This window comes from Xenia sp. Carnegie-2017, unplaced genomic scaffold (genome assembly GCF_021976095.1).
Source record: "Xenia sp. Carnegie-2017 unplaced genomic scaffold, XeniaSp_v1 HiC_scaffold_23, whole genome shotgun sequence".
Lineage (NCBI taxonomy): Eukaryota > Metazoa > Cnidaria > Anthozoa > Malacalcyonacea > Xeniidae > Xenia > Xenia sp. Carnegie-2017.
In genome coordinates, this window is record NW_025813486.1 from 6,908,394 (window position 1) to 6,923,097 (window position 14,704).

The 14,704-nt window shown below is 33.6% G+C and overlaps 1 protein-coding gene across 1 annotated transcript; it reads right to left on the minus strand.

Annotated features, from left to right (window-relative positions):
• Window positions 1-10,569: 10,569 nt before the first annotated feature.
• On the minus strand, window positions 10,570-13,502 carry LOC124449668 (malignant fibrous histiocytoma-amplified sequence 1 homolog). The gene is made up of 5 exons (XM_047000621.1): window positions 12,585-13,502; window positions 12,037-12,253; window positions 11,490-11,842; window positions 10,979-11,308; window positions 10,570-10,753 (listed from the first exon to the last, which is right to left on the minus strand). Exons 1-5 carry the CDS (start codon window positions 13,368-13,370, stop codon window positions 10,589-10,591), a joined length of 1,851 nt encoding a protein of 616 aa, XP_046856577.1. The 5' UTR covers window positions 13,371-13,502; the 3' UTR covers window positions 10,570-10,588.
• Between the last annotated feature and the right edge of the window lie 1,202 nt (window positions 13,503-14,704).

Sequence of the window (14,704 nt, forward strand, 5' to 3'; positions counted from 1 at the left end):
GTTGAATTTGTTATAGATATTTTTGTCGATGCGATTTGCCAGTATTTGAGCGCTTTTTAAGCACTTTCCTAAAATACATATTTATGAAGCGATTATACATTCATTTGACTCTGAAGATGACTACCGCTAAAGGTTGTCAGAAATCAGTCAACAACAACAAAAACAGTCCGTCTCAGGACTATACATGTTCAGTGCAACTCTCATTTAATTCAAATATATATAATGTACATTTATTTCATGTAGCACGTTTGAAAGCATTATTTATACGTTGTTTATTTAATCGCTTTCATAAATATGTATTTCAAGTGAAAGTGTTTCAAAAAGCGCTCAAATACTGGCATCATCGTGGTATCTATAACAAATTCAGCTGAAAACATGCAAATGGATGTAGTATAAAAGTAAAATACCTTTCAGCATTTATCCATCAAATGATTGCCAAAATCACACAAATACAAAATAAACGCAAATATCATATTGAAAGAAATTGTTGTTTCGACTATTGACAATAATAAAATGTATCGTATGTACTCGTATGTTCTGTATGTATTGTATGTTACTCGTATGTATCGTATGTCACTCGTATGTACTCGTATGTTACTCGTATATACTCGTGTGGTTTTTTGAATCACGATCCATCTTTAAATTTCATATCAACGAGATGATTTGGAAAAATTTGGCAAATTTATGTTTATCTAACAAGCAGAATGTCGATACAAGATTTACAAAACAAGTGTCACACGAGGTCTGTAAAGGATTGACAGGAGGTAATGACAATAACTACATATAAATTTTGAATCCATATTTTACGATCATCGCTGATCTTGATTCAAGCATTGTTGACACTGGTGAAATCTGTTTATCAAAGAAAACATCTCAAACAAAATATTTTGATAGTCAGGCACGAGTGAATAGTTGTAAGAAAATCCCTTTTTGAATTAAGGATATAAATAAAATAGTAAAATGAAATCATTACGGGCGCATCTCTCATTTGAATAAATTATGAGTAATATTACATATCCCCATAAATTTCCTAAATAGCACGCGTGAGAACGCTGTTGTTGCTTTAGTTCGTAAAAAGATGAAAAATTAAATCATTATAAGAAAGAAATATATTTATCTCATTCGACAGATTATATAAATGACATGGCTGGCCGTAATTCAAACCCTATTAGCCCTCACATTTGACATGATTTTACATTCGTCTTCATCAACTCTACAAATTGTAATTTTACAAGATTGTACATGAAGGATTGTTGGAAGTATAACGTGAAAAATAAAGATCAGATGTCGGATGGGATCCTAACATTGCGTATTTTATACTATATAACCATGCTCGTATTCATGAATAATCGTTCGTGAAGTTTATCGTGTTTCAGTGAATAGACTCATAAAAAAGCCCAGATAGTCTGATATTTTGGTAAAGCACAAATATTGACACTCCGTATAAAGTAAACAGCATTTTATTCTAAGCATTTCAACAAGTGTTATATATTACATATCTTATAATCAGTAGAATATGTGGTAGTATGAATAGACGAAACGTTTAGAATGTTTACTTTATACGGAGTCATCTTTACCCAGTGGTAATACTGATGCTATTCCAAGTCTATCGATTTGAATTTAATATTGTATAATTCAAGCAAAGTAAGCATAACTGAAGATAAAACATTTCTTACCTTCAGGGCAAGTGATTTATATATTGTTTATATTTTGACGTCGTTTAAATAATGTTTTATATCCTCGTTTGTTCAGTCGACCACTTTGTAATGACACGAGATCATCGACTGTAAAGATCGTTGAAGAAGCCTTAAAAACAAACGCAATCCTTGCTGCTCATTTGTATTTTCATACACACCGACAACGCTCCCACTACAGGCGTATGAATGATGATGTAAACGAATGAATGAATGATATATTAAATGTCATATATGATTTTCGGCACGTGCAGCATATGAGCAACCATGTGAACAACACATGAACAACGCATGGTTTTGACATACTAATACATTAGATTAGCACAACTTTATATAAGAGTAAATTTGTGAATAATAAGGTCTATTTCAATTGATACCGTACGGGCAATTTCTTGGAATAAAATATTATATTTATATAGGTAAATTCAAATATTTCTGTGAAAATTAAAGCCTGAAGATTTATCTAAATTTTTAAATATATTTTGATAAGCGTCAAGCTTACATCAGCAAGATATTTATAAAGAGATCAATTTTATTCTTATCCAAATAAAATAATTCTGACTGAATACAAACCATGGTGTGGATATATTAATACATTTATGTACATCGTGGATGCAGTGAATGAGTTTACAGACTCCACTTGCTTGTCAGATCACCATTTTCCTCAAAAGTCGTCATCTATAAAATGTCGATATTATCATTGGGGTTTATACGATATCATTGACAATAAGTTTTCTATACATCGACTAGAAAATCAGATAAATCATTGGGAGTTTAGTATCAGACTTTCATGCGCTTTAATTCAGAATTTGTTAGCTGACAGTGACAGATTCCCTGGTTTGGGTTTCCACCATCCCCATATTTTCCACTTACCATTTCCATGAGAAAGCAGGGCTGAAAGTAACGGCCTCCCGTAGCAAAAGTACAATTGCTTTCAGAAGAAATCGGTTGAGCAGAGCTGAATACTTGAATATTTACACTGTACACGCCCACTCAACCTTCTAGATTTGCTGTGAGAAGCAGATGATATAAAAGTATTAATTGAATAACATAACTAGATCGTAGTCAGGACTGTAGTCAGTTGTGCCCGACTGACTTTTTTGAAAGAAATGATTTGTCAAGGATTTTCTCTTCATCTTCACGTCAAGTGGGTACCGCTTTGTCTATCACTCTTAGTCTGCATTTTGGTAAATCAAAGTCTCTGGATTACGTAACGTTATTCCTGGCATCTCTTGGACGACGCACTTCCGTATAATCTTTTTATTCTCTTCCTACCTTTACCAGCCAGTATCTTGCAGGTAAAATTCCCAAATGTAAACTCAACACCGTGATGTCCTTGTCAAACAGCTTTAACGAAGTGTGAAGGTCACCGAATTTTGACTCTTTCCGTCGTAGACGTTCATGCTTACCCATACGTCATTGCTGCTTGTATTTGCCAACCGTCAAGATCTCATTCAAAATTAAGTCATATATTCTTCTTGATATACGTGATTTACTAGATTACCTACTGATCTCATAACATAAACCAGTGATGCTATAAGTTTTTCATTGAAATGTAATTGGTGTAGTCTATAACAGCTATGTTGCTTGAGATGATATTCTTTAGGATGTTGGTGATGCACGAAGTCTCAGGGGAGAAGAGCTATTTTAACTGATTCCTATTTGCTCAGTTCCATTAATACCCTGATCCTCCTCCCAGCTCATACTGTTATGACAGATGATAGGAGTGCCAAGTCTCAACAGATCTATCCCTGAATATACAAAATGCACCTCAGGACAGAATATACGAGAATGAAATTACCACTTAAATACTCATAACACAATGAATGCTAATTATAAAGCTAATTTTACAGAACGTAGTAGAAAAAATAAGCCTTTTACAAATTGACCTATTGTGATTATTTCAATGCCAATCATTATTATATGCTATTGCTAAGCTCATGGGTGCATAAAGAATCGCAAGCTATACGTTCATATATTGCATATCTCGGTTTATGAACATGGCTGCTTTCTGTCCTTGAAATTGAATGCCAACTTCTTGAACAGGAACAGTATTTAGGCACCAACAGGATTAGAAATCGTAATCATGTATTGAAATTTCACAGTACGTTAATTCCTGAAGGTGTTCCGTTCTCTGATAAGCCCCGTATAACGTTGGTTGAAGTGCAGTAAGAAATGCGAAGCACAAATAACGACAAACCTGGAACTACCCAATCATAAGACAACACACCAAGAAAATGACCAATGAGAGACAACATACCTAGGAAGCCAATCAGAAGATAACAGTTTAAAGCAACTTGACATATTTTAAAATAACTCCAGCTTAAGAAACGCTGGTCTGTTTTAATTTATTCCAAACAGCTTTGAGTTACCAAAAGTATCACACATACTTTTAGGAGCAGTACAATTTAGTCTTTATGTTTGATTCCCAATACACTGTTCTTACTTGTTAGAATTGTTCATATTATAGTTATAGTTTTTAAATAATTTTGACGTAAACATCTCAAATTGTACATTGTAATAGGAAAGGCATTTATAGATATTCGTATGTTCTTATAAGTATGTCCTCAGTTATTTTTAGCCAAATATATGTAGTCCAGTCACAGCAGATTTTTTAGAATCATTCATTTGAAAGTCTTGGAAGTAAAGAAATGATTTTATGATGTATAGTTTATGTGTAGAAGAGAATAGCAATTTTTGTACATAATAGTACACTTAGACATAATAGTACACATAATTAGACATAATAGTACACATAGATTAGACATAATAGTACACTACAGTAATGCTTCAATTTAATTTAATTAAATTTTGCTTTCTGAAGATGTTCATATTTGTTTATTGACCCTTCCCTTCAATTTTGGAAATAAATGGGATTATGATGTACGTTCGTTTTGCCTCCAGTGAAAGATGGTCCTTTAGTGGATATCAAATTTCAGCAGGTGGTTTTTGTACCGTTGCATGAGTTATAAATCTTATATATACTTATTAAGTGCATGCATATAGAGAATATCTCTTACAATTCAGGACGATGTTATGCTTAGATTTCTGTGCGACTACGTATGACATTTAAAAAGAATGACGTGTGTTATGTAAACGGAAGTACAAATAATTCATAGTCTTGTGAAAATTGATGAAGACTTATTACCATTGCAAACCAATCCTTTACAGCAAAAGTAAAACACGGTTTTGCAATCTAGCTATAGTATGTTACAACTCACCGTAAAACATACTTAAATAAAGCAGAGACTCTAGATTAAGAGGCAATAATGTCTGCCTTGGTCAATTCATGAAAAATCTCTTACTATTATAGAATTACATAAATCGTGTTGTTTTTAATGTTAGTAACGTTATGTTTAAAGGGCTGGTGAAACTGTAGCATGTTCTTTATTACTTAATAGTTGTTTACTAGGTTCCTTTGTTATTATAGTATATGCTGTCACAAAGTTAAATAAGTTAACAAAAGCTAAATGATGCTATTCGTACAAAACTTTAAACTAAAACGTCACACAATTATTACTGAGTGCTTTCATGTGACATTAATGTGCGGATACCTAGCAAATGATCTGGGGTCTGAGATAATAAAATATATAAATCTTGCATGCAACTTTCAACAATTGTACAACCTTTATCATCTACTAAAAAAGATGGATACAAAATGACATCATATGATGTGTTTACAGTAGTTTGAAGTTTTGTGTTGATGTTGATCAATTTGTTTGTAAGCCAACGTGGTAAACCATGCCATGAAGCAAACTTTTTGATAAATATCTCTATTCTACTTCAAATTAGATAGCAATCATATGCTCTTTTGTTAGAGAAAATTCTATGGAATAACCTTACACTATGAAAAATGTGCATAAGGCTTCGCCATACAAGTATGACGTAATGGTCTTCAATGCAATTGTTGATGTCTATAATATTCATAAATATATCGTACAAGAAAGAATATGACAAAGTTGAGTACAACTTAAATGTCAATGACAGGGCCAAGCACCGATCCCACATCATAGATTGCGTTGTCTTGACTGTTACAGTTACCAAACGGCTACACAAGCGTTCGTTGTAGTTAACGAAAAAAGTCGTAATGTTTCATAAAATAGTGATGTTGGAATTGCTGCCGTAAAACTGATGATTTCAAAAATTCTTAATTTTTTGCATGTTTGGAGCCAAATGTTTCTTGAATTTCAAAAAAATTTCCATTGATACTACATCATTTGAATTGTTTTTTTTCACGCCCTATCTTTGGTGAGAATATGGTAATTGGTCATATAAACTTTAATGACTTCCGTGTTTGGATGGCCCAATATTATTTTAATAGATGGCTAATTCAAATACGTTGGAGTTTTTGTATTTATGAAATTTACGATTGAAAATGTTTTAAGCCGGAAATTTACAATTACTTACAGGTTATATTTTGCCTCAGGAATAGACAAAGTTAGTGAGATGTTAACTAAGTGCTCTGAAACGCCGTAGCCTCCTGTAAACCTTAGGCATCAAGTTATTCTTTCAATTGACCATCCACTATATGTTCGTGAAGTTGTCGAGAAAGTTATACTCAGTATAGAAACTCACAAAACTCTAACCCTCAATGTGTGCAACACAACAGCCTTGATCTTACTAATCAATGCAAACTCTTTTACCCATCAATCTATGATATAAGATTTTTGGTGAAATATTTCAAATCATTACAATCAGTGGTGAATACAAGTCTTCCAGCAGTTATAAGACTAGTTTTATACTTTATTCAATGAATGTGGGTGTGAGAGTTTTAGAAAACAGGTGATACAGAGAGGTAGATAACCTTATCTGTATATTCAATATTCTTTAATAAATCAAATTAAAACTAATAAAAATATTAAAGAGTCCATTAGGAGAAATTCTGTTTGATCTCATAAAAAAAGTTATTTAATTCAACATTTTGTATTGATTAGCGTAATTAATGTGAAATAGTAAAAAAGCACTCCTAAATTCTATCTATAAATTCTATCTATGGAGTTGCTCAACAGACGATGCTTAGTTTTACAGCAAAAGCAACCCTCAGGAGCCCATAACATTCAAGACCAGACTTTCAGGCTGCGTGCTATACCGGATTCATTCTCTATTTGCTGTAAAGGCTTCATTTTTTTTTTTAATTCCTTTGTTCAGTCTCTTCAGACAATAAATGTTTATTAAATTCAGAACTTAAGTCCATTTAATTGTGCTTTTGGCATTAACCATTATCACTGCCTTTTAATACTTTAATAAACGGGATCTTGGTAATAGCCTAACTCAGAAATACCATTTTCTATCGTATAAGAGTTTTATAATGTATTGAAAAGTTGACTTTACATGTCATACGTCAACAAAAGCAATTGAGATTAAAATTTAAATAATCAGATATCATATCATTCAATAATGTTAGCTAGATGCAGAAATGTAGTATGTATCATCCAAATGCGTCGTGAAAAGTGTTTTGCTACTTTACATCTATAAAATAAATCCTTTAACTACCGTATCGTTGATTTGTTGTTTGTTTTCCTGTCAGTAAACTTTTCATTGTGGTTCCTTCCATTAAAAACTGAAAAATTCTTAAGTTCTAGATTGTTTTTCAATTCGTCATTACATCAGACTGTGCACGCACCCGAACTGGGATTTCAAAAGAACTCCTTAGGATCAGCAGACTTTATAAAATGGATGTCTTAAGTGCTGGTCGCAATCAATCGATCTTTCAATGAAAACCAATCAAAATAATCATTTACGTAAAAAGTTATTTGTCTTTTCCTCTGAGTAAATTTTTATTTTACACGGTATATTTCCTGTTCACTTGCCTTTTCACAAACTGTTTTACTGTTTAAAGCTGTTATTTGTTATTTTGATGTGGTTTTTCTTTCATGTGAATTTAAAAAGTTCTTGAGATCTGGATTGTTTTTCAATTCTTCATTGGACCTCACAGTAGCATGCACTCGAACAGGGAGATCTGGGAAGTTTTGAGAATATACGCCTTGGATCGCCAATCTTATAAAATGGTTCTGGTTGAGGTTTTGGCCGTAGTCGATCCTTCCAATGTTGGTTAATATTTCAAATAAGTCTTAAACATTCTGTCTATGAAGAGTCATATGTAAAATCTTTCCAGTCACCACGTCGTTCTAAAATAATCATAAACATCACTGTCTATTTTACTTTTCCAATCTGAGGATTCGCTATTCAATTGTTGAACGACACTACACAAGGGATCATTTGTCTTAATCTGCTGAAGATTTCCAACTTTACATAATAAGTCAAATTTCTCGTCATCCGACATAAGAAATGGATGTTTTAACGCCACGTTAGCCGATGGTCTGTCTTCTGGTTGTCGATTTAACATCCACGATGAAAGGTCTTTCAGTGTTTCATCCTTGATTTCCCCAAGCCAACAGGGTTTCCATTTAACATATTGTCCAATCTATACCGTTTAGTTCCAAACGGGTGTTTTCCTTTGTTGCAATATAATAAGATTACCAATCCTGCATTCTAAAAGATTAACAATGTAATGTTACAAATTGACTGTATACATACATGTTGTGCAATGGTCATATTCATGCACCTACCATTACATCAGACTCTTTCTTGTACCGTCCTTTATCGACTGTATCTTTATCTTCACAATATGATTCAGGAGCAATCCAATACTCAGTTCCCGTGTTAGGCTTGCTTTCATGTGTCGTACAATCATTATTCAATATTCGACTAATGCCAAAATCAGCTATCAAAAGTTGCTTGTGAATCTCGAAGAACATTGGTGGGCTTTAAATCACGATGAAGAATAGGATTTGGGCACGCTATGAAGATCAGCTAATCCTTGCAAAATTTGTCTGAGAATTTCGGAAGAGCTTTTGAAGATCGTGTGAAGTAGACGATTTACAAAACTCTCCAATGATTCTTCACATAAGTCTAATATCAAATATACATATTCTGTTCAGTCTCTTCCTCTAGGAAAGAATAATTCACAACATATTTCGACTTTCTTGCGTTGAATTTATTCAAAATTTTCTTTTCGTGCAGCGCAAGCTGGTTGTAGCTATCTCGATGTATTCGTTTTACTGCTTTACCGTAACCATCCTTACCAGTCCAAGAAAAACACGGTTGCATCACTTCCTTTGCCAATGCAAAATTCTTCTGAGAAAATTACTCATACATAGCCCACCACTTTAACCTCGTCACTAGAGATTGCGTCCATATTCAATCAATTTTAAAACAATTCTCTATGTTTCGTTGATTCATCAATGTATTTCCTCTTGCCACACTAATTCTAAAAAATTAGATAAAATATTACATTCAAAGGTGAATGAAACAGAAATAATACGTCAAAATAGCTTAAACTTTCCAATCAGGAAAGATATTATTAGCTCCAACCATTTTTGAAAAACTTATCAACAACCATTACACAAATCATAAGTTCTTTAATGTACAAACAATCCATTGTAGGCAATTAGCCAATCAAAACTAATTTAAATCTACATTCAAAGTAAGATTACTAATTTCCTTTGAAGTTCGTTCATATAAAACACTTTTAAAACATGGAAATTGTTCCTGTAACTAACATAATTGTTTTGCAACATTATCACATTTCCGCGTCATAAAAAACCTGGTCATCAGTTTATATAAAACTGGAATAATGACTGAGCTTGTGGCATAGCCACATAGCCTAAGGAACTTCCACTAGAGATATAACAAAGTTCAAGTGAATGTAATTTAGTTAAACACGTAGATAAAATTTCCACCTGCGAGGATTTGGGCTTTGGTGGCCATATTTTATAAACCGATCCTCTGCGTTCTGTTTTTGAAAAACCACGGAAGTAAATAACATGCTCTAGATGGTCCATCTTCGGGGCATCGAATGATAGGCAGATAATATTAATGTATCTTGCAGGCAAAGCTAAAGTATGTTATAACTTCAAAAGTTCACTGAACATATCTTCATCATCAAAAAATTCAACCACAAACATCTAAAACCGTCAGGTTACAGTGTTAGTAAAGACCAGGTTACAGTGTTAGTAAAGACCAGGATACTGTATGTTGGTAAAGAGTCCAGGTTACTGTGTTAGTAAAGACCAGGTTACTATATAGTAAGACTAGGTTACTATTAAATGAAGATATAATCTTCGCACTTTGCTGGACAATTTAAGCAATTGTCTCATGAACCTGAAAAATTCAGGCGACTCAACGAGATTCGAACCCATGACCTCTGCGGTGCCGGTGCAGTGCTCTGACCAACTGAGCTATGAAGTTACACAGTGTAGAGCACGTCAATTTTGTTGGCTCATGTTTTCTCGTGAAGGAACGTCATATGAAAGAATATATGCAGTAGGTGTTTGAAATCAAATGAAGATATGATCTTCGCACTTTGCTGGACAATTTAAGCAACTGTCTCATGAACCTGAAAATTCAGGTGACTCAACGGGACTCGAACCCATGACCTCTGCGGTGACGGTGCAGTGCTCTGACCAACTGAGCAAAGAAGACACACAGTGGAGAGTCTTCTTTCACGAGAAAACATGAGCCCAACAAAATTGACCTGCTCTCCACTGTGTGAGTTCATAGCTCAGTTGGGCAGAGCACTGCACCGGCACCGCAGAGGTCATGGGTTCAAATCCCGTTGAGTCACCTGAATTTTTCAGATTGATGAGACAATTGCTTAAATTGTCCAGCAAAGTGCGAAGATCATATCTTCATTTAATTTCAAACACCGTACTGCATATAAAATTCTTTCATACCAGGTTACTATATTAGAAAGACAAATTTACGACTAATAATTAACTATTGTAGGTACTGATTACGTATTATGTAAGACTAATGAAATTACAAGCAACAACAAACCAAGATAGATGTTAACATGATACAAACCTTCAAATTTTCTCAGACATAACAGCATTTTAAAGCAATTTATTTTTGTCGTGATCAAACATAAACTTTACAATACCAATCATTCTAATGCTTTCGTTGTACTTAAGACTAAAATCGTGCCGAAATATTTTCTTGAGCAAGGATCCAAGCCAATACGGATTCAAAACAATATTTTTTTGCATACCTTGGATGTCCTAGCGTAAGAAATTTGGAAAAAAAACATGCAAATTAATATATTTTTTATAGATCGTCAGTTGATGTGGGAGATAGTCAGGGATCACTTACAGTTGTAAAAGTAGTGACTTTTTTATTATATTTACTATGTATAATTGCTCCTCTTTACCACCTTTGATACACAGTTGTACTGGCAAAAATTACTTCTTTCCTACACCATTGTACATACAAGATATTAAACTCACCTTAAAATACTGCAGCTCACCAATGGTGTCAAAATACGAAACACAGGATCGCAATTCACACTCTGTAACTTCAATTTTCCGAATGATTAACAACTCGTGAAGCTCGGAAAAAGATAAACACGGCACTTTAAGGGACTTCCGAAGGGCTTTGATCTCTTTCTCGACCTTCATCCATGATTCTGGAAGAGTTATGTCAACATATGGGAACAGATTTTTATCCCTAGCGATCCTCACGAGTTCACGTCGTAACCTTAAGGTGCCTGCCAGCGATTTGTTGCTAATGGCAATGACATTCATGGCTAAATTGCCGTCTAAGTTCTCGTGCTCTTCCTGGAAGAAATGCTTTGAAATTTAATCATCATAAGAAATAAACTATGTGTGTGTTAGTTAGTAGTGACCAGGTTGCAAAAGACAAATAAAAAATATTTACGTTCTTTCTGTCTGTTTAAACTATGATATCAAATTGAACCGTAAGAACAAAAACATGGAAAATGTAAAATAAAATATTTACCTTATAATGTAAAGACAAAACAGGCAGTTTATCTTTCTGCTCTAGAAGTTGCTCCATAATTTTTGACTCTTCATCAGAAGAAACACAATGTTCCAGTTTACGTTTAACGTTTTCTATTATTTCACGTAACATTTCCTTGCGTTGTTCCTTCATATTTTTCACAATATTTCGACATTTCAGATCGATCTCTTCTTCATTACGACATAGGTCAACGTGTGTAGGAACCAATAGGATTTTAGCTTTAGGAACACGTGACGCAACTAGAGATATCCATTGTGCAACTTCTTCGTGATAATTTGCAGAATTTTCAAAAACGTAACGAAATAAATTCACCACCAAGATAAATAACGCTCCTAAATTTGAAAACAACATGTACATTAATAACGTACTACATCGAGAGGATAGTAGCGATGACTTGGTACGTATATACATTCGGTTTCTTTAACCTGTTACTGACGGAATTTTTATAGATGAACTGCAATTCATATTTACAAATGAGCCATGACGGTAAAGTTCTCACGAGTTGCATAAACGTATCTAAATTTACCTTCGGAGAGAAAAAGCTGATCAGTCATTTGATAAGCTTTCTGTCCTGCGCAATCGATAACCATCAACTCCAACTCGTCCATATGTGGTTCAGGTTTCCAATTGTAAAACACGACACCAAATGTTCTGTCATCTTCATTTATCTGCGTCGATTCACCCACCATCAACATTTTTACAAGACTTGTTTTTCCCGCCATAGACTCTCCCAATATAAGTACCTAAATACAGTTACATAAAAACGTTATTATGTACTGGAACTTGAACACTTCAGTCAAACAGCACAATCTGGACACCAGTTCATACAAGAGTGACGTCGACAAGTGACGTAATGACGTAGCCAGGCCGCGAGTTTGGTAGTGCAACGGAAATATTCACTCACAGTAAAAACAATACATTTCTTAACAAATGAACAATGTTAATGATCTGAAATATACATAGCACGACCGAATGTGCGAGCTGGCTGCCAGAGACTTAAATGCATGATATAGATAGCTATTAAAATACATGGCCGAAAAGACACAAACCTCTGTAGCTATATGATGTACTAACCTTTAGTCGTTTTGAATGAATATCTTTAGTTTTATCCATAGCGTGATAATAACTACGGATACTTTGTATTCCTTGATTACATACACCAACTGGTGGAACTTGTAAAGGATTATTGCCACATAAAAGTGCCTTGATTTCTCCAAGGTGTTTTATGTTTCGAGGTAGAGAAGACAAGAGATTCTCATGAAGATTAAGATATTGCAACTCCTTTAACTGGCCAATAGATCTTGGTAGAATTTTTAATTTATTCTGATTAAGAACCAGGTACCTCAAATTGACAAGGTTGCCTAAATTCTCATGTAAAGCCATCAACAGATTGCTGTTCAAATATAACTTCTTCAAATTGATCAACTCAAAAAGTCCATTGGGAAGAGTGGAAAGTTTGTTCTTTGTAAGCTGTAATTGCTCTAATTTTTTCAATTTCTTGATATCTTCTGGGATATCCTGTAGATCACTGTCGTTTACATAAAGTTTACGTAGATTTGAAAGTCTTGTAATGCATGATGGTAGATGTTTCAATAAATTATAACTTATATCAAGAATTTCCAGATTTTGTAAATAAGCAAAAAGCTCAGGAAGGCCAGTAAGTTGACAATTACTGATACACAGCTCCTCGAGATTAATCAACCTGGTTAAATGCGCAGGAAAAGTTCCCAAATTATTGTTTCGCAAATCCAACACCTTGAGTTGGCTAAGATTACCTAAAGATTTCGGAATGATAAATGGAGGGCTTTCCTCATTTTCATTTTCACAACGACACAATACCAAATGTTCTAAGTTTTCCATTCTGCCCAATTCATGGGGGATCGTAATGTAGTTGGTAAAAATCTTAAAAACTTGCAGCTGAGGATGAGAATAAATGTTCACAGGAAAATCTGGAGAAGGATCATAGCTGGTCAAGTCACATGTCACCTTACCATCGATTATTGATGGTAGGGGATGTTGGTGGAATTTATAATCGATGAATTGAAAGTCTTCTTCAAAGTCATCCATATTGGAGACACCTTACTGATGACAACCGTTTGCTTCTAGGGAAAATATGAAAAACAATAATGGAGTAGTTAATGTTGTACAAAAAAATTGACTGGTAATAAGATCTGTGATGAAGAAGAATAAGACAAATACAAAAGGTTAATTTGAACCATGATGAATAGGAAATACAGTTTTTAATAATAAGACTTACATAATGTTAGTTTTAGTATCATCATTTTAAACAATTCATCAAATAAACTCTCATTTTCTAAGTAATTTAAGGTAAACACATATACATTTATACACTAAATATGGGGGTTAATTAACCCACAATTTTACTCAAACATTAAACTTAACTACAATACAAAGCAAAACCAAATATTTGCAAGTTTTAAGTAGAAAACTAGCTTTACAATGAAATGAATGATGGTGTAATGATTTCTTAATGAAGAATGACTTACTCTTAGGAATGGTTACAAATATACTGACACTAGCCTTGAAATCAACACTATTATTATTGATATTTGATGCAATTTTGTAGCTTATTGAAGAGGTCAAATACCTGTAAAGGTTTTTCAGCAGGGTCTGTTGTACTTGAACTTTTTCATACTTTTTACTTTTATATTACTTTTATACTTTTTTATACTTTTTATACTTTTTTATACTTGAACTTTTTGTACTTGAACTTTAATAATGTTAAAGTCACTAAAATGAGAAAATATCTTCACTGTGTGGAAAATAATGATATAGCTTCAATATGTACCTGAAAAATAGTTTCTTTTCAACAGTTCGGCAGTATTCAAGTTAACTCGTAACCAAATGCAGCAGATAACAGAACAGGTGCTTTCGAGAATACATAATACTTTAGACACTAAAAATAATTACAAATCAATTTAAACTCGATACCGTACATCAACTGATCCATTCACGTCAAAATAACATTTAATCATATTATTTAATGATTCATATCATTAGGAATAAACACAAGTACAAAACACAAAGATGATTACTATGTAATTTTCGTGAAGTCTTCCGCATTTCCTATGCCACTATTTTACATCTGCTGCCTAACAGACCGGACACACACGGCACCTAACGTAGAGTTCCGATGAGTAATCTCGACTCTAATCAATAATATCAATCAATCA